The 21,763-nt window shown below is 36.3% G+C and overlaps 1 protein-coding gene across 5 annotated transcripts in view; it reads left to right on the forward strand.

Moving 5' to 3' along the window:
- LOC137237258 (protein RUFY3) overlaps window positions 1-21,090 on the forward strand; it is a 104,942-nt gene extending 83,852 nt beyond the window's left edge. For 2 of the 5 annotated variants that reach the window (XM_067760676.1, XM_067760673.1), the window contains 8 exons: window positions 3,699-3,877; window positions 3,946-4,200; window positions 4,274-4,518; window positions 5,695-5,840; window positions 5,920-6,203; window positions 12,506-12,603; window positions 19,515-20,135; window positions 20,723-21,090. In XM_067760676.1, the coding sequence (XP_067616777.1) occupies window positions 3,699-3,877; window positions 3,946-4,200; window positions 4,274-4,518; window positions 5,695-5,840; window positions 5,920-6,203; window positions 12,506-12,603; window positions 19,515-20,135; window positions 20,723-20,792 (1,898 nt within the window). In that variant the 3' untranslated portion in view covers window positions 20,793-21,090. Of the gene's footprint in view, window positions 1-3,698; window positions 3,878-3,945; window positions 4,201-4,273; window positions 4,519-5,694; window positions 5,841-5,919; window positions 6,204-8,274; window positions 12,463-12,505; window positions 12,604-19,514; window positions 20,136-20,722 lie in introns of those variants that run through there. The other 3 variants (XM_067760674.1, XM_067760675.1, XM_067760677.1) reach the window with 3 other exon arrangements.
- Window positions 21,091-21,763: the final 673 nt, after the last annotated feature.

The raw sequence follows: 21,763 nt of genomic DNA on the forward strand, positions 1-21,763 counted from the left end.
CACGTGATGAGATAAATCAACCTACTATATCAGAATTACACTAGTGACCACTATTACGTTGCAATGCGTCCAGGCACTTCAGGAACTTCCACTAGTAGGTAATGCCGGTAGTATGTAATGCTGATGATCTTGCTAGAAATTCTCCTTTAGTTTTTTCCACGGTTTCCTTCTTTCAACAAATTCTTTAGTCAGCTCTTTCTTTTTTGCAAGGACATTTTTTCCTTTTTAGCACCTTTTTTTCCCACAGTTTCTTCTTTCTTTTTTTTTGAACAAATTCTTTTTTGAATTTTTTTCACAGTTTCTTCTTTCTTTTTTTTCGAACAAATTCTTTTTTGAATTTTTTTTTTCACAGTTTCCTTCACTTCCTGGGTCCCTGCTCGGGCGCCAGTTAAAGGACTATAGTCCTTGTTTTATAAAAAAATTAATTTGTTAGGCCAACTCGCCCAACCAACAACACTAAACAACACAAGTTCAAATAGTCTTTTACAGGTATATTTTAATTCAATTAATTCACAATTATAACTAAGATTAATTTACTGTTAACTCTAATTCGTCCCGAACTCGACTGCCGGCTCTGCCGCAACTGCTCCCATATATAGCCAATCAACAAGCCGCGACGCGCCTCTTGCGTAACTTGTTGACAGCCCGCTGTGTGAGAATGTTGAAGTCGGTTTCTTCCCACAGGTGCTGTATGTGTGGATTTCACAATCATGTGTAATAGAATTTAGCTGACTGTGCGTCTGGAGTAGTTCCGTAGCATGAGTGTTAATTGCCGTCACTAACCATGGCCTTGAATTAAGGTGTTAGGTTGCCATGCGCGGCCATGTAGTGAGAACCATAATTTGCAGGTGTTAGTTGTCGTCACTAACCATGGCCTTGAATTAAGGTGTTGGGTTGCCATGCGCAGCCGTAACGTGCGTAAAGCTGGCAGACCCAAGTGCTCAAAAATAAGTTTAAGTTGTTTGAGAATTAAGTGCATTTTAGGTGCTATTTAGGGCCACAAAAGATAATTTAGGTGCTCATTTGGTTTTCGAGCTATTCGCAAAAAAGTGTGGGTCTGCTAGGTTAACGTCAAGCTAGCAGACCCACAACTTAAATTTTATTTTATTTTAAATAAAAAATATATCAAAATTAGGAGCTATTTAGGTGCTTTTTAGGGCCACAAAAGATAATTTAGGTTTTCATTTCGTTTTCGAGATATTCGCAAAAAGGTGTGGGTCTGCTAGGTTAACGTCAAGCTAGCAGACCCAAAATTTAAATTTCATTTTTTTTAAATAAAAAGTATATCAAAATGAGGAGCTATTTAGGTGCTTTTTAGGGCCATAAAAGATAATTTAGATTTTCATTTCGTTTTCGAGATATTCGCAAAAAGGTGTGGGTCTGCTAGGTTAACGTCAAGCTAGCAGACCCAAAATTTAAATTACATTTTTTTTAATAAAAATATATCAAAATTAGGAGCTATTTAGGTACTTTTTAGGGCCACAAAAGTTAACTTAGGTTTTCATTTCGTTTTCGAGATATTCGCAAAAAGGTGTGGGTCTGCTAGGTTAACGTCAAGCTAGCAGACCCACAATTTAAATTTCATTTTTTTTAAATAAAAAGTATATCAAAATTAGGAGCTATTTAGGTGCTTTTTAGGGCCACACAAGATAATTTAGGTTTTCATTTCGTTTTCGAGATATTCGCAAAAAGGTGTGGGTCTGCTAGGTTAACGTCAAGCTAGCAGACCCAAAATTTAAATTTCATTTTTTTTTAATAAAAAGTATATCAAAATCAGGAGGTATTTAGGTGCTTTTTAGGGCCACAAAAGATAATTTAGGTTTTCATTTCGTTTTCGAGATATTCGCAAAAAGGTGTGGGTCTGCTAGGTTAACGTCAAGCTAGCAGACCCAAAATTTAAATTTCATTTTTTTTTAATAAAAAGTATATCAAAATTAGGAGCTATTTAGGTGCTTTTTAGGGCCACAAAAGATAATTTAGGTTTTTATTTAGTTTTCGAGATATACGCAAAAAAGTGTGGGTCTGCTAGGTTAACGTCAAGCTAGCAGACCCACAATTTAAATTTCATTTTTTTAAATAAAAAGCATATCAAAATTAGGAGCTATTTAGGTGCTTTTTAGGGCCACAAAAGATAATTTAGGTTTTCATTTCGTTTTTGAGATATTCGTAAAAAGGTGTGGGTCTGCTAGGTTAACGTCAAGCTAGCAGACCCAAAATTTAAATTTCATTTTTTTTAAATAAAAAGTATATCAAAATTAGGAGTTATTTAGGTGCTTTTTAGGGCCACAAAAGATAATTTAGGTTTTCATTTCGTTTTCGAGATATTCGCAAAAAGGTGTGGGTCTGCTAGGTTAACGTCAAGCTAGCAGACCCACAATTTAAATTTCATTTTTTTAAATAAAAAGCATATCAAAATTAGGAGCTATTTAGGTGCTTTTAAGGGCCACAAAAGATAATTTAGGTTTTCATTTCGTTTTCGAGATATTCGCAAAAAGGTGTGGGTCTGCTAGGTTAACGTCAAGCTAGCAGACCCACAATTTAAATTTCATTTTTTTTAAATAAAAAGTATATCAAAATTATGAGCTATTTAGGTGCTTTTTAGGGCCACAAAAGATAATTTAGGCTTTCATTTCGTTTTCGAGATATTCGCAAAAAGGTGTGGGTCTGCTAAGTTAACGTCAAGCTAGCAGACCCCCAATTTAAATTTAATTTTTTTTTAAGTAAAAAGTATATCAAAATTAGGAGCTATTTAGGTGCTTTTTAGGGCCACAAAAGATAATTTAGGTTTTCATTTAGTTTTCGAGATATTCGCAAAAAAGTGTGGGTCTGCTAGGTTAACGTCAATCTAGCAGACCCACACCTTTTTGCGAATATCTCGAAAACGAAATGAAAACCTAAATTATCTTTTGTGGCCATAAAAAGCACCTAAATAGCTCCTAATTTTGATATATTTTTTATTTAAAAAAAATGAAATTTAAATTTTGGGTCTACTAGCTTGACGTTAACCTAGCAGACCCACACCTTTTTGCGAATATCTCGAAAACGAAATGAAAACCTAAATTATCTTTTGTGGCCCTAAAAAGCACCTAAATAGCTCCTAATTTTGGTATATTTTTTATTTAAAATAAAATGATATTTAAGTTGTGGGTCTGCTAGCTTGACGTTAACCTAGCAGACCCACACTTTTTTGCGAATATCTCGAAAACCAAATGAGCACCTAAATTATCTTTTGTGGCCCTAAATAGCACCTAAAATGCACTTAATTCTCAAACAACTTAAACTTATTTTTGAGCACTTGGGTCTGCCAGCTTTACGCACGTGCAGCCGTATGTTGTAGGAAATATAATTTGCTGACTCGGCGCGCGTGTACTGGCCATACGTGGGAATGTTGCGATAAGGGCAACTGGCGCGTGTTAACTTACATATTGAATGGTTTGGTCAATGCGAATGAACTCAAGTGGTTATTTGAGTCAGTAAAAATGCATTGGCGTACAAGGCATACTGTATCATACTACAAGGTCTCAAAGCAAAAATACACTTATGTGCAGCAGAAGTAGTAAATTTGGCGACACTTATGCCAAACTTAAGAACATATTGCGTAGAACTCTTCTTATTTAGCTAATCTCCATTAGATGATTGGCTGAAACGAGAGGTCCCGCAGTAATTGACATTATCTACCTGTCGACCTCTAATTTTAGCACGCGATCCAGCTGAAATTGAACGTAGTAATTTGGTAAATATATGTAAACTTGTAGTAAAGGAACTTCTAGAACAATCACTACGTTTTGGGCGTATGCTGGACTCTGATCACCTACCGCTACAGCATTTCTTCATTGTAATAGAACATGTTCTGGGACATGGCTTACGTCCAAAAAAGGTGTGTATATACTTAAAATATTACCCACTTGTAGTAGACGTTACTAATGAATCACACAATTGTTCTAGGGTCTTCTGGGACCGCGTAAAGAATTATGGGATCTGTTACAAAGTGTCGAAAGCTATTGCCCTGAAGCACAAGACATAACAGCGAGCGTACGTGATTTACCCACTGTACGTACACACATAGGACGTGCGCGAGCTTGGCTTCGCATAGCGTTGATGCAAAAAAAGTTGGCCGATTATTTGCAAGCTTTGATTGAACATCGTTATGACTCACTTTATGAATATTACGAACCACATGCATTGATGATGAGCGATGAGGTGGGCGCTAAATGAAATTTTTTTACGAATGATTTTCTCATTTCACTTAAGATTTGCATCTCTCATATTCCAGATTGTTGTCATTATGGGCATTTTGGTGGGTCTAAACGTTATAGATTGTAATTTATGCGTAAAAGAAGAGGATTTGGATTCACAGCAAGGTGTTATTGATTTTTCACTTTATTTACGCTCGAGCTCGCGTAGTACCGATAGTAACGATGAAGAAATCAATCAAACGCTGGAAACAAACGGCCAAAATAATATGGTTGCGGTGTTGGACCAAAAAAATTACATTGAAGAGCTTAATCGTCATTTGAAGTATGTAGTAACAAGGCTTTGGTGGAGGAGCTGGAGATGCGCATATGAGGAAGATTTTTAGAAGCATTGCACTCATTCTTTTGCTCATGCATGATTCTTGTAGAGTTGGCAAATATTCATATATGTACCTGTAGTTCTTTTACAACAACATAAAGATCAGCGATATCTTTAAAGTCATCTGCGTCACTGACTGATAGTCCCAATCACAGCTCTCGTTACACAAACAAATTTGTGAATTAATAAGTTTGTAATTTTCGCGGTGACTAAAGGGCCCATTACTGATACTTAGCATAGACTTGACTGTCACTGTTCTGTTAAATGAACATTGCATGTTACTGATTACTTAAAACTTAGCAACACTTAACTTGACTTAGAAGTCTGTTGAATTTTGATTTTCTATGTAAGTTCTAAGTGACGTTTACATTTTGAGATGCCAGTTGTTTGTTTCCATTTCATTTTAACATTTTGTCATACAAATTCACATTTATTGATTATGATGCCAGATTGTATGCGCTAAGTGGAGTATAATCGTGGCTAAATTGCAAAGTTTACGCCAAGTCAAGTCAAGTCTATGCTAAGCATCAGTAATGGGCCCTTAAGGGGAATTTGACGCCAACGCTTGCCGTTTAGTAGCGACAATATGTTTCAATGAATCGATGATTTGTGCAACTATGTACTGCTAGAAGTCGCAGTAAACTGCTACAGGGGTTTCAGCACAAATTAGGCATTCATTGATCATATTGCTTTTCTATCACCGTTCAGTCACTTACGCATAAAAGCCGCTACCACTGAGAAAACACAGATTACGTTCTTCCTAAAAAATCAGGGTATCTTCCAACTCTTGATTCTTGCACCTTTCTCACTAAAATTACCTTATGTGCGTATCTAAAGTTGGGGTTAGAACGGGAAACTATCGCCCTTCTCTCTTGAATTCCGAAATCAATATATTCTGTCGGTTGTAATTAAAATAGTTTTTTCTCAAACCTGCCCACCCGTAACATAAATAACACAGTTATCACAAATAACAAATATCACAATAATTATGGATTTGGAACTTTAAATTTAACCCTTAAGCCACAACTATCGTGTGAGGGCATCATTGATAGTTCTCCAGCACTAATTCCGACCGTTAGTTTTTGTGTCCACCTAGGTTTTCACTATATATTTTCTCTCCAGTGCCACGGTAGGCAATCTGCAGGCGAAAGTGGAATCTCTTACAACTACAAATGCTTTAATGAAAGAAGACCTCGCAATTGCGCGCAATAGTTTATTGGCCTTACAAGCAGAGAATCAAGCGCTACGTCAAAGTTCAACACTTTCCAGTATGTATAGAACTCCAAAGCAATTGACATTTCCTCTTCCTCATTGTATATGTATATTTGTAACTTAATTATTTAATAGAAGATGTTCCTACATCCACAGTTGAAGCTAGTCCAAATAAATCATCAGATCGGGCGAATAAAGCAACAATGGAATCACTCACAGCCGAATTGAATGAAGAAAAAAAGAAACATTTAGAACTAGATAAAGAATTGAAATTACAAATCTCACTCAAAGCTGAATCTGATATGGCAATGAAATTGCTTGAGAAAGATATACATGAAAAACAGGATACGATTATATCGCTGCGCCGACAGTTGGATGATATTAAACAAATAAATTTGGAAATGTATCGAAAATTACAGGTAGGTATAAGTGCCATGGATGGTAGGGCAATGTCGCTACGAGTTTTGAAAATATCAGAAAAACGTTGTTCGTTCTATGGTTGGGAATAAAAGAATTACTTACCGGTCTATAATAATATTAACAAAAAACTAAACCGCCAACAACAAAAAGCGTAGCTTTGATAATTGCTAACAGACAATGTTTGTACTGTGCAAATAATAAACTATGGAAAGATGAATGTTTTTGTAACAGTTCAACCATCGCAGGAGCGCGGATTCGAATCCCACTTCTGGGAGAAAATGCTGAAGAGATTTACAATATATAATCGAAACAATTAATTTTTTCGACTTAATTACAGAAATCAATCACAAAAAATTAACAACAATAAAAATATCAAATTGAGACGTTAAACTAAATTTTTAAATAACAGAAAAATAGAACAACTTTAAATAGAAAACATTAAAATCCAATTACTTAATATTGCAACGATTTTTGGGAAATTCCGCTTATTTGAAACCTTCTGCTAACGTTCGAATCGCTAAACTGTTGAATAAATCACTCCAATATTCTGTATTTCAAAATGGTCTGTATTAGACTACTTTGGGAGTAGTACAATTATACTTCACTTCGCAACTGATAGCGTGTTTAAATCAAACTGTATCATCATTCCTCAGCTTCCGCTGCTTTTATACTCTCTGTTGCCGCGTCCGCATATTTCTACTAAGGTCTAGACGTTTCGCCTTCTAGAACTGCTGTATCTCCTGCTTGGTAATTGAGCTACAAATATGCGTGTGTATGTGTGAGTAAAAACTTCGGCTGATGACTACATCTGTGTGTGTGAGGTATCTCTTCGTTGTCTTGTACATAAGAGTGGCTGCTTCATGTTTTTGTTGTTGCGTGATTATTAACTTGCCTAGTGATGTCAACATTCGCCACAATATTATAAGTGTGAACTTTTTTGTGGATTTATTTATTTATCACTAGCGTAACCGGCTCCCACTCCCACTCCAGTTCCACTTCTAAACCCAATTCCAGACCCACTCCTAATTCCACTCTCACTCCAACTCCCACTCCCTCTCCAGTATTAACTCTATCCCATTCTCTTCTACTTTGTTTTCCATTTTTCTCCATGCCTTATTCCATTTATCTCTCTCTCCCGCCCACACCCCTTTTCCCCTATTCACAGTAACTGGAAATTCTTCTAATATGACTACAAGACTCATGTTATAATTAATTTAGTTTAACAGTCTCAATACCTTTGAGGCTATCGTGTCCTTAACGATCGTTGTTCGTTTGCTTGTGACAGGATTAGCAATACGATAGGCAATGAGATAATCAAACCGATAACAGCCGATTCTTACGTTATCTCGACCTTCTCTTTCGTTTCTCTTTTCGTTACAATACTAGAAAACAAGTAAAAGCAATGATAATACGAATTTTAATAAAAAAATGTATAATTAAAAAAGTTAATTAAATAAAGATCATCAAAAAAGGAAATAAAAGTAAACAAAATACAGCAATGAAAAAAAGCAATTCGAATACGAATTCTAAATTCTTGTAATTGAAACTCATAACTAAAATCGAAACTGGAATTCTGATTTTTATTGAAAGAAAACGAAATTGAATCAGAATCGAAATCGAATTAAAACCGTTTTTTTTTTAACAGCCTTTGAGGTTAAAAACCTTGTCGAACAATCGCTAACTCATCTTCAAAATTCGCGAGCAATACCTTGTCAAATTTGGTTTGTGCTCTCTTTAGTGTATTTTTTTTCGAGCGAAAACTGAAATTGAAGGGAGCACAACGGCGAAACTAAATTTGACAAGGGAAACGGAAAATCGTTCCAATATGCATTCTGTACTAGTAGCACTTAAGATTTATTTATTCTATTTTAAACATTATTTATTTTATTTGTATTATTTAAGCGGGGATTGCCTTCAATGATTTTAAATGTACTGAAAGGTTTATTTTAAGCAATTTTAAATTTATTTAATAATTTAAAAAAAAGTAATAATTTCCCAAATTATTAATTTAATTTTATATGTATAAATGTATGTATATAAATAATAATTTTACCGCAATGTATAAATCAGGAATGCGAAGATGAACTCACCCAAAAGGGTGAAATGGTATCACGTCTACAAACAAAAGCTTCACAAATTGGAAATATTTTGCAATCATTGGAAAAGAAATATGAATCTAAATTAGAACAACATCAACAACAGCAACTACATATAACAAATCAACCAATTGGTGAAAAATCGCCCAGTACACGACGTCAGCAAAATTTACAAAAATTCGAAGCGCTCACCAAAAAGCATCGCCAAGACATTGGACCACCTGTAAAGCGTTTACATTTGAAAGTCGATGCTATACCACCATTTAATCCCAACAATTATCGCAAATCACCGTCGACATCGGTAACGCCCGAGAAACTTGAGACTGAAGGTGAACAACAACTAAAAACACCAACTTCGGCGAAATCGTTTACTGAAGTTGGCAAATCATACCCAGATAAACCGATGGACACTTTTAAAAGTGACTATGCGCTCTCGCAAGAGAATATTTAAAAGAAAAAAAAAATTATTTAAAGTATGTATGTATGTATGAATTACATATATTCATTTATTAAGATATAAATAAAATAAAAGTAGCATTTATTTTGAAAATGTATTGAATTTAGAAACTCGTTTATACACGAAATAATTTGTTTTTTAGCTTGCGCAAAGTTATTGATAATGAATTTTGTTTGCCGATTTTTCCTGCCCTTTTGGTATAGCGCTTAATTTCCGATAAGATTGTGTAGCTTATTGCTGTAAATTGAATTTTTCTAGGAAAAATCTGGTAATTCCATATATTTGGACCTTGCAACTGTAACGTTTTTCCAGCATGGCTTAAAACAAATATAATGTAGTTATTTTATGGCCTTTGTAACTTGTTGCCAGACTTAAAGTGAATATATATGGGGTGTCGAGTGGAAAAAGTTGGTAAATATCGGACACCATAGTGCATATGTGTAAGTGCAATTGATTCAGTCTCAATATCAGGATCACAGCGTTGTTGAATTTGCATGTTAAATTGTCATCGGATCTGGATCAGTGTTCATTGGAACTTAGCTATTGCTAGAGATAGATTTATGCTTATAACAATCTAAATACTTTGCCAGTACTGTTAAAAAATATAACAGATCTTTTTTCTTAGTGCCATAAGTATTTAATATAATCTGAAAAAGCAATTCAGCTAAGATATTAAAATCCCATCCCAATGTATGTATGTAGAAAAAATTACTGATCATTATTTGTATTTCATTTTAGTACGATACATTCAAATTAATTTGACAGCATTTTTGTCGTTGGAATGACGTACATATACTCATGATACAAAAAATGGAGGTAGTTCCATTTAGTGTGACGTTAGCCACTTGACTTTTGCGGGGACAATGACAATTTCACCAAAAACAAGCTACCAGATTGAAAAATGTTACGAATTTTTCTAATTTTGATGGATTTTATATTAACGAATACGACTAAATTACTTTCATAGTTATTTTAAATAAAAAAGAAAAAACAATGATATATTTTAATACGAAATATCAGCCTAGAAAAAAAGGGGTTTAAGAAGTTTTTTGAGCTCTCGAACATTGCTTTGGCGGAAGAAACATGGGTCGAAGTATGCAAAGCAAGGGAATATAACCCGTACGTTTGCTCAGAACATTTTGACAATACATACACGTTTGTCAATTGCTTGCCCAAAGGAGGTCCTTATAAACCGACAACGCAATTTCTTGATAAATTAGCTACAGGTCCACATTTTTTATTTTTTTATTTATTGTATAATTCAAGCTTTGCAGTTTAGGAGGGAATTGTTAAACCATTTTTTAGCGAGAACATTACCCTGCAGCTCTGCGGGTAACCCACTAGTTATGAAAGTGTTTTACTGTATTCTCAATCGATATGTAGGCACATAAATTGTGCTAAAGCATATCATTATTGGCTCAGATGACCATTGCGTTTTCATCCTAAAGGAAATTTCCATCCCGAAAAACCACAATTTCGCCCCTTAAACAGTAACGGTATGGCAACGCTTCTGGCAAAACAACAAACATTAGGAAACTTCAAAAGTCCCCAAACACGTCGAAAAATTTTGGGTGGAACTCATATATTTAATACTTCTATATCACTACTACTGAACTGTGCAGCCTGTCAAACATTACAGTACAGATATACAATACAACGAGAGAAGGCCACAAAATCTCAAGGCTGTCGTTAAATTTTTGTAAAAAAGGCGCTTAAATATATGTATATTTCAACAAGCCGTCTTGCTTCTATCAATATTGTACATTAGGCTATTTCGTTCAAAAAAGGAAAATGAAGGTACAATAGAAAATAAAATGTTCCACATATCAAGGGCAATTAATTGATAGGTGAAGAAATGCCTTTACTTTCAGCGCACAAAAATAAAGGTCCGTTTGTCGCACCATCTATGGACGTATGTAATATTTGTATAGTGTCAGAGAAAGCTTTAAGACAAGTTCTCAAGGCATGCCCAATTGGAAATGCAAAATTAAGTTTAATAAATAAAATCTTTCCAAATACAAGTGTATCATACAATAGTTTCATGGACGATCACATAACCATACACCGGATACAGCTGTGTAAGGAAGTAATAAGTTTTTATTTGGATATTCGTTTGTTTTTTGAAACGAAAAAAAGCACGGCCGAAAAAGAGTATGTTAGAAAAAAATTTACAAAATTGATATTATTTCAACACCCTTAGCAGCCAGTGAGTAGTGGACTTATATTTTGTTTACTTCAATTATTTACATCATTAAAAAACTCAAAACGTATAAAGAAATGCTTGTTGAGATGTATGTATAAGTATATTTTTATACATGTATATTTGAATTTTTTTCATTTAAAAAATATGAATTCTTCGCCTTTTTTTTACTATTTATGTAAATAATGTACTTTGTATGGCTGCAGCCCATGTTTAAATAATAAATACATCAAGCCTTGTATTGTATTTGTTGGCCTTTTCATTGTTTAATGGACTAAACTGAGATTTTGTAACAATTAGTATGCAGAAGTTGGGTAAAGGGGATAGTGACCCGTTGTTACCCTCTTAATACTTTTTTTACACACGCTACTACAATTCACTAACACCAACAAAGCCCGCGGATGCGCATAACATACAATTGCACAGTTTCAGCAAATAATGATTGCCAGAAAATTTGCACATTAGGAAGATAGGAAGGTAATGATATAGAAGTATTATGTTGTAACGAATTTACTGCAATTCTCCTTATTTGAAATCTTCTGCTAACGTTCGAATCACTAAACTTTTGAATAAATAACTCCAATATTGAATAATGGAAAATGGCCTTTGTTAAAGTACTTCACAATAAATAATACTGCTATTGCTCGCCAGATAGCGTCTTAATCAAAACTGACTCTAGCGCCTCTATCTGTCGCTGCCTTTTATATTCCGGAACCATGGCATGGCTTAGCCGGTGTTGAATCGGCTAAGTGTAATTTTTTTAAAGTGCGGCCGAAGGCCGCCTACGCAGAAGGACATCACCGTAGCGGTAGCCACGGTTATACCACACACCCGGACTTGGCATGGCGTAGCCCAGGGTTATTTTTTATAAGCGCGGCCGAAGGCCGCCTATGCAGAAAGGTGTTCTACGCAGAATTAATGTGCATGGCGCACTTTTTCAAAATAATTACATGACCGATTTAACATTGTTAACATTATATTTTAATACAGAATTTTGTAATACAGAATTTTGAAAGCAGAATTTTAGAAAGCAGAATTTTAAAAAAGCAGAATTTTGTTTTTAGAATTTTCTACATACAGAATTTCGACACCAACCCTGGTGGAACTACCATCTTTTTTGTATCATGCATATACTTATATTGAAAAATTTTAAATGTGTTCTCCTTCTCTGGTGGAATTTCTTTATTCTTGACATATTAAGTTTTTAATTTCGAAGCGAAACGTTCCATAATATACTAAAATTTCACGTGTAATGATTTTGTTTCATTATCTGTCTCAATGGATAAGGGTCTCTTAGTTGGAATCATTCCCTTTCCAGAAACACATTGAAATCGATGAAAAATATTTTCAGCTTGCTTTATTCTGTTAAAAAATATGTATATTACGCAAAGTATTACATAAAATTATTTAATATAAAAATAAATGTATGTAAAATGTACTTAATATAAATATACTCTATAATTACAAATATTAAAGAATAAATAAATATATATTTCAAAACTCTATTCGCTGGATTTAAATCTTATTTCTACTATTTGTGTGCTTTAGGAATGCGATGCTTCACTTAAGCATAAAACGGAATTGATAACAAAGTTAGAGGGACAAAAGGAAGATATGGCCAACACAATTGTCCATCTGGAAAAAAAGTAAGCATTTGGTTAGAGTTCTCCCCAAAATAGTGGTATGAAATTGTGAGACTAAACATAAGCAAGTTTTCTAAAACGATTAGACCCACTTGCAGACCACATTCGTACATGCTCGAATCTACAATAAATCCACAAAAGTTAATCTACGCATTCACATATAAATCCCATCCCTAGGAACAAGATTATTAGCTGCCAAATTTTCACCTTTCTCTTTTATTTCGTGCTTCCGCGTAGAGATTATACCATAGAGGTCATTCTTTGTCTATGAAAAAAATGGGCATCTCGTAAAACTTGTTCATAATTACCGTTTATCGAAGGGAAAAATGTATTTGGGGAAATATAGTTATTTACTTACCGATTATGGGTTAAATACGAAAATGAGAAAATCTTGTTGTATGTAAACTAGCTAAGCTCAGAGCTAATTAAAAAATGTGTCTGTTGGAAAGTTAACTCTGGCTTAAAAAGATAACTTGCCGTTCTGCAAGTGGGTTTAATAATTTGAGAATGTTGATTCCAAAGCACAACGGTATGGTGGAATACAGAATGTAAGCGATAGTCAAGTCATTACACTGTAGATTAATGTGGGAACAATATACGTGGTAGAGTTGATGTGAGCGAAGCCAGGCAGTAAGGCATGGTAAGGCCTGTTATCGAGTTGCTGCCGAAGTTTAACGGTTTGTTACCGAAGAGTTATCGACTTGTTATAGGTGTGTTGTCGTAAAGCCATAGGCGAGTTATTGATTTGTGTACAAAGATGACTACACTTGCTATCGATAACAAAGGTTGTCAATTGGTATCCGATAATGGATTTTTTATAGAAAATTAAAAAAAATTATCGATTTTTTTAACAAAAAATTTTAGATTTTATATCGATTTCTTCTCGGAGTGTTACCAATTTGTTACCGGCGGGTTATCGGATACCTGTAACCCGTCCTTTAACTAGCTGGCAAGAAATCAATAAGAAGCCTATGACTCGACGATGCAAACTGATAACTCGACAGTAATAATGCTCTATCAATAATAAGCCGATAATAAAGCAATATCATGTCGGTTTCAGTTTCCACCGATAATCTCTCCTCAAAAAGCCCAAAATGATTTAATTCTAGTAAAGTTACCTCTGATTTGTTTTAACTTCATCATCTGGGCGAGCTCTTGTCAACTTTTCTATGTAGACGTCCACCTGTATGTTTACACATCGAACTTTACGAATACGCCTTTTTTCAGGAGCTTTGGCGTAATCTTGTCTAGCTTTCCAGTATCGCACAAAACTAAATTTCTAAAAGACTGTCTAATTCAAACAAATAAAATTTTTAGTATAAGTAAAAAAAGGCTATCCATCTCCGAAATGATAATTATAACTTTCCACAACCAATTTTAGTATTAGTGAGTTGGGAGAAACAGATGGAGGAAGACTTTGTTGTTATTGCTGTAACAGTGACCCGCCCACCCAATAGGTGCGACCGATCACAAATTTTCATCAATATCCTCTAACGGGAGTACAAGGAAAATTGCTGCTTGCTGTTTCAACAGGTGTGGACCATAATGAAAGGGGTGTTAGAGGTGTTGGTTCCACATTACAATTAAAGATATCGTTGGTGTCATGTAGGGACACATTGCAAGCGGGGCATACATTTTGTATGTCGGGTTGATTCTGGATAGGTAAGAGTTTAACCTGTTACAGTATCCAGAACAAAGTTGAGCTAGATTGACTCGCGTTTCCATGGGGAGTATGCGTTCCTCTTCCGCAAGTTTTGGGTACTGTTGTTTGAGTACTGGATTCACCGGGCAATTCCTGGCATAAAGGTCCGACGCCTGTTTGTGGAGTTCACTGAGAACCTGCTTGTGTTTTTTTGCTTGCCGCATTTTTTGGTGCCGTATTTTCTCATAATGCTTGCGGAGATGACTCCTTAAGCCCCTAGGCGGTGTTGGCTCATCAATCAGATGTCTGTTGGGATGCCCAGGTTTCTGGGTATTCAACAGGAACGGTTTGGTTAGCATCTCATTTCTCTCCCTGATGGGGAGTATACTCGGCCCCTTATGTACATGGTGTTCTGGGGACATAAGGAAGACTTCATCTCCCTTGGTGCTCCCAAAAAGCGTTAGTTATCTCAATTTGTATTCAGTCCCAAGTAACACTCGATGGTAAAAAAGAGTACCCGTTGTTTACCTAGAGAGGCACTGTTTCATCTATTAACGCTGGTTCCCAAATATGTGTCCCACAATCCCTTTCTAACCTGACTGAGCTGTTGATGTTGTTCAACGTGATTTGTCATAAACATATGAGGTTTGCAGGGATCCACAATTCAGAAATAGTATCATATAGAGTCAAGTTAGTGGACCGTATCTTATTTATGTACAAAAATTACCTTGTGTTAATTGCTTAAGTCTTGGAAACTTCCGCTATCCGTAGCATTTTTGGGGTTGCTATTTTCTCAAGGCGCTTGGTCTGAAATTATTTAAGACTCGCGGCCGTGCTATATAGTGAGTTAAAATAATGTGTAGAGAAATAATCAACTATGTTTTCCATGTGTATTTTCCTTGCTGCAAAGAGGCGCGTGCATATCTTTCTGATCATGAAAACGCTAAGTAGTTTGGCCGATCTTTTTATGTTGGAATATTTTAGCACAACACCATAACTGATACAGCAGGGCGAAGTCAATCAAGCTTAAACAGAAGTATGGAAACCTGGAACGTTCCGGGGCTATGCTATACATAGATAATAAGGCAAGGCTACAGACTTCTTTTACACTGTGGTCAGGTTGAACTGGCCATTCAATGAAGACTTCGCATAGGCTGAATATGTACATAGCGTTACCAGAATTCATTTGACGACCAAATGGAAAAGCCCATATAAGGTGCTAGGACTTACGTTATAAAATAACTCCGTCCTGTTGGCAAATAGTTGAAGTTTTTTAAGACCTAGCTTTATAGCTGCCTCGAGATCTGGCAACTCTGTCACCTCTAGTAGCTGGAGCCTTCACCTCGAAAGCGCAGGACAAGAACTCAACATACTCTGCTGTTACTGTACATATGCAGTTACTGACGAGGCCTAACTTATAAGCATGTGGCGCCAGAAGGCAGTGCCCTGTTAGCATGCCCATCTTGAGCCTTAAATCTTCTCTCTTTAAAGATATGAGCAACTTTGTGAGTTTAACGTCGAAGTATTTACAAATGATCTTAGGAATTTCACGCCTTTCCTTGATGGATCATATGACCCTCTTGTCTCTTTTTGATTCATCGAGTGCTGCACCCTCCTTTGCCAACTTATCGACCTTTACATTAGCCTCCATCCATTTATGACTCGGAACCCAGTATAGATGTATGGTCCAGCCTGAGCGAAATCTTTCAAATGCTTCTTTGCATTTCAGGACACTTCTTGATGAAGTACTGTATGAGATTATTGCCATGATGACTATCAATATGTATATTGACACGACAGCAGCTTAAGCACGCTTCCTCCAGTATTTCTGGTGCTTTCTTTACGCCTGAAAAACACTACAGTTATCTCGCAGCCTGTAGGATCTACTTATTTCTGGATAGAAATAATAAACAGCATACCCACATTCTTTAATTTGAAACCATCTATCGGTATATACGTGCATAGTATGTTCCGACATTTCCACGCCCTTTTTTTAAACCTACTTAGAGCACTTCTTATTCAAGAAGCAGCTGTAAGAAACCGGAACTTCCGCATTAAGAATACGGTCATTGCAGTCTTAACCTGTAAAAAGAGTTCCCAACCCGGGTCTTTTGTTTGGTTTCCGTTGCTAGTGGTAATCACGTGGTCCAAGCTCGACGCACAACTCGGAATACTCGGGTTGGTTACTACATCATGCACCTAGGTTTCTGCGGTCTTCTCCCACTAAAGAAAATTTTATAAGCATGTGGCGCCAGAAGGAAGTGCCTGGTTAGCATAGTTGGGGGCAGTGCACTTTTGCAATTTTGATTGCATTACACTTGCATGAGCATTACACTATATGGACAAAATTGGAATGCACACAATTTTATTCGGCTTAGGATAATACTATACGACAGTATGACACTCTTAATACACGTCCAAAAATATCGATAGGAGTGTCCAAAGACGCGCTTTGGACCCAGGACCACGAATCCGAAAACGGAAGTTCAAAATTTTAGGTTGGCTGTTGTAATTTTGATGTTTTTGTTGTACCCATCAAAAAAAATTGTGAACAAAAATCTTTTGCGCGGATTTGGTTTTGATCTCCAAATCGGTGTTTGACGCCGCCGAAAGCCGCCAATGCAGAAAAATAATAATTAAACCTTCTGGGCCACCCCGCCCACCTCCTAGTTCCATGAGGAACTTGGGTTCGCCAGAGCTTCGTCTTCTAAATATGTATATGATACTGTGACGAATATTATCATCACTAAGCGATACTACCATCACTAAGCCGATACTAAGCAGTATGTACGTAAACAAATAAATCATCATGTACACACATACATACAAGGCAGCAGAGAGATACTCACAAACGCATGTCATCATCAGCCGAAGTAGTACCTCGCTTTCTTATGGAGATAACTGTACACTTTCCAACAACTTTTTCGACCGGTTTTCTTCCGAGAAGACTACAAATTTTTTGTATACGTGCTTACAAATTTTTGAAAACGTTTTCTACACTTCTATGTGGGTACACTATACCTCTTATAAACCTTTTTTCGCACTGAATTTTCTTCGAGAATATTTCACATTTATATTACATACATAAGTGCGTTAGCTTGCACTTCGTCCAAATTCACTTCATATACAATTTTCTTATAAATGCATTTCACGCATTTTGTCCACGACGCTGCACAATACAATAAATATATGCGCACTCGCCCGTTCAAAACTTTTTATTTTCCAATTTACTTACACAGATTTTCACATCGCACGCGGGACCGTTCTTAACATTTTTTGTTCACCGCGTACTTATCAAAAATTTGGCGGTTGAGCCCCCAATTTTGTGGTTCTTACCTCACTCGAACCTGCCTTCTAATCAAACGCACACACGGTTTATGTTTTAACATGTATTTAATATTAATTCGTTATTACAGGTATTTGTTAAATGGTATTAAATTAAATTGAAGTAGTTTAAGTTGGATAAGTTTAAAAAATAATATATATCAAGTTGAACAAATTAGCTGAACGAAAAGCATTGCACGACCGACGAGTTATTACGACTGAATTATATTATATTCTCTCTACCCCTCGTTCGTATGACGCTTGCTCCGCCGTGCTGTTGCCACGCTGTCAGGTTTAATTCCCACATATACATACGCATATGGCTACAAACTATAAATATACATGTATATACTAGCTGGTAACCAAGCATGAATTTCGCGAAATTACTAGACCTTAGGAGAAATGGGTGAACGAGGAAACCGAGAGCATAAAAGCAGCACAAGCTGAGGCATGACTAATCAGTTTGATTTAAACACGCTATTGGTTGTGAAGTATAAGTGTTATTGTGAAGTACTTCAAAGTAGTCTATTAAAGACCATTTTGCAAGATTGAATATTGGTGTTATTTATTCAACTGTTTAGCGATTCGAACGTTAGTAGAAAGTGTGGAATAAGCGGAATTTCTCTAAATTCGTTACAATACATTCATATTGGTAACAGGATTCCCCTCGCGTAGGTGAGGTTGACAATTGGGTTGCGGATGCTTTGAAGCTATAAAGCTTTGTATTGCGCTTATAAATCTCTTGAATTCTTTCCGTCCTCGGATTCGCGATGCTGGTCTTTTGATACCCCTCGATATGTTCGGACGTGAATTAAGAGTGTCATGTTTCATATAGAACTACCTAGCTAAGTCTTTTTCAACGACTCAAAAAAAATTTATTGCAGTGATTTCACTTCGCAGTTCAAAGTTTTGTGCATTTGATAATGGAAATTGCAATAGCAAATATAAGTTATAAATTGTGAGTGTATTTTGAACTTTTCCTTTTCACAATTTATTTTGTATTGAAATTTGCAGCTTTGATATTCAGAGTTGAAAAAAATACTACGTAGCAAATGCATTGTCGTGTATTTTGTTAGTGTATTGTGCAAATGTACTACACCAATATGTAAATGCAATGATGCTAGACCACTTGCACATAATCCTGAGCTTCCGCGTAAAATTATTGGAGGATTATAGAAATCCTCCACTCAAGCGAAAAACAATTTTGTGCATTTAGCTGAAAGCTGGAAATATTTTCATTACCAGCTTTTAAATTTTAGTGAAAAATTGTTCAGCTTCACTAGTGAGTGAGGCTGATATTTTTTGCATTACCACTCTGTAAGTGAAGGCTGGTGCATTAATCCACTACCCCCAACTCTGCCGGCTAGTACCTATGCCTATCATAAGTCTTATGATTGGCCTCTCAAGTACCCTGCAATAAGACCCTGATATATCATGCTCAGAACTCAATGTGATGTCAAGCCTCCTTCCGAGCCATGATTTACACTCCACTGGCCCCTAAACTCTTCTGGTGCGGCTTCCACGTAGGCCATTGGCATAATACCAACATAAGTGTCTGCTATTTTTATTCCACGCTGGCTGTCATCGCTGCCCATGTGTAAGGACATCTTTGCAAGCTTTGGGTACAACATATCATCCACATTTTTGTTTATTTGAAGGATGTAGTTATGAACCTCTTCCCTGCGTGGAGATACTCGAGGTACCTTTCAATCCTGTATCTGTATATTCGGGTGCTCACGCTGCAATCAGTTCAATGCGTTAGCCGCTATTAAAAGAAAAATCTTAAAAGTTAGCCATCTTACATTCCACTTTGAATCATTTCAATGTGATTTTGAAACAAAGCCTCACAATTTCAAACTTTCCAAACATCTGTAGCTATGATTACATAATTTATCTCCTCTGCCTCAATACATATATATTTTATCTCTCGTTTTCTTTCGAAACACAGGTGGGACAGCGACAAGGTTAACCTGGGCACAGCTCTTAAAAATACCTCACAAACTCTATCCAATCTGGTGACAGCATCCGAAGAAAATGCTGCTCGTGCCGAAGCCGAATCGCGTATAGAACGAGAATGGCGAATTTCGCTACAAGAGAAGGAGGTCAAATTGAAGGAAAAAATAAGTAGTCTACAAAATTGTATCAAGGAACTCACGGATGAAGCTCAACAGAACTTGAAACTGCGTGTGGATCTAGAAAAAATGCGCACACAATGGTCAGAAGCACAAATAACACTCGAAGAATTGGGTATCCAGCTAAGTGTTAGTAAATTAAAAGTATCTGAGTTGGAGGATCGTGAAAGAAAGCAACAACAACTACGTTCGTCCGATTTGTCATTGCAATCACCATCTGAGGTGGCCAGTGCTGGAATATGGGCACCTGATTCGATAGCTACACATTGTCTTGAATGCAAAAAGGAGTTTAGTCTGACAAGACGGAAACACCACTGTCGGAGTTGTGGTGAAATTTTTTGTAATGCATGTTCCGAGCATACTTTGCCTTTACTCAATGACCAGGGACAGACGGCGAAACCGGTCCGAGTGTGTAATCAATGTTATGAGACAAAAAAGTAAAGACAGCTATTATTATTAAATGGGTAAAAGTCTAGTTGAGCGGTCGACTGCTAATACGCGTCAAAAAATATCGAGAGAGGTGTCAAAAGACGCGTATTGAACTCGACAACAATAATCCGAAAAGAAAAATTGTATCTCTGTCCGGAGATATTTGCATTTTAAATTGGCGATTTTCATGTGGTTGTTTTAATGTTTGCGTACCCACAAAAAAAAAGTGAACATAAGTGTTTTGCGCGGATATAATTTTGTCTCCAAACTGGTGTTGGACGCACCCAGGGTAATTTTTTATAAGCACGGCCAGAGGCCCCCAACGCTGAAAGGTGTTATGGGCAAAATTACTGTGGATCCCACCATCGGTTTCGGAGGGGCCCGCTGGTTATTTTTCGGTTTTTCGTTAATCTCTTTTGAACGAGTTAAAATTTTTATTTTCCGTCTTCGAATTAATGATACTAATGTCAAGACGCGTTGTTTGATATCTCTCTCAACATTTTTGGTAGCGTTTTAGCAGTCGACCCCTCAACTAGCCTTTTAGCATTAAAAGGTGCTTTCACAAATTTTCTTAGTTTAATTATGTTATTTAAAGGTTTATGAGTAACTATGATAGCTTGACGGATCCATTCAGTTTTCACTATGGTGGCTTACATTCACCATAGTTTTCATGGAAAATTCGTAGTACTTTCTAATCGATAGTGATTCCGAAACCGATAAAAATATAACATGCAAATGCAATATGAATACGATCCATCGATTGGAACGCACTTTTGTGCATGACTGTACTAAACGCGTGTTGTGTATCATACATGCTACCTAGCAAACATTAAAGCAAGCTATTACTGGCTACTAATAACTATGTATGTACATATGTATCGAATATTTTAATGCTACAAGACCCCAATATGTGAAATAATAAATATTTTTGAATGTTTATACGATTTGTAAAATATATAAAAATGCTGTGTGAATCTATGGGAGTATAAATATTTTACCGACGTTTTGTGGTTTAATTAGACTGAGATCTAGTTTTATTTTATACCTGTAAGTATTTATGTACCGCACAGGAATGATGAACCCGATCCCCAAATTGATGATGAATGAAATAATGTCCCCAGCTGATTATGACGAAGTCAGAATAATAACCAGATTAAAAAACACGGCCGCGGGCGCTGATGGGTTGTCTGTAGAGCTATTCAAATACGGCGTCTAGGAGTTCGTAAAGCGCATGCATCAGCTTCTTTGCAAAATATGGTCGAGTGAGTGCATTCCCGACGATTGGAATCTAAGTGTTCTTCGCGCAATTCACAAGAAAGGGTATCCTGCAAACTGCGCCAACTATCACGGAATCAGCTTTCTTACCGTCCACCGTAAATTGGCTGATTCGACCTCATCAGAACGGCTTCAGACCTGGTAAACCTATCATCGACCAGATTTTCGCTATGCGCAAAGTCTTGGAAAAAACGAGGAAAAATAATTGACACACATCACCTCTTCGTCTGCAATAATATTCTACAAAAGCGTGCAATTACTAGCGTATGCTGATGACATTGATATCATAGGCCTGCACACTCGCACCGTAAGTGCTTCCCACTCCATACTGGAAAAAGAAGCGGAAAAGGGGTTTGTTGGA

This window comes from Eurosta solidaginis, chromosome 1, assembly GCF_040869045.1.
Source record: "Eurosta solidaginis isolate ZX-2024a chromosome 1, ASM4086904v1, whole genome shotgun sequence".
NCBI lineage: Eukaryota > Metazoa > Arthropoda > Insecta > Diptera > Tephritidae > Eurosta > Eurosta solidaginis.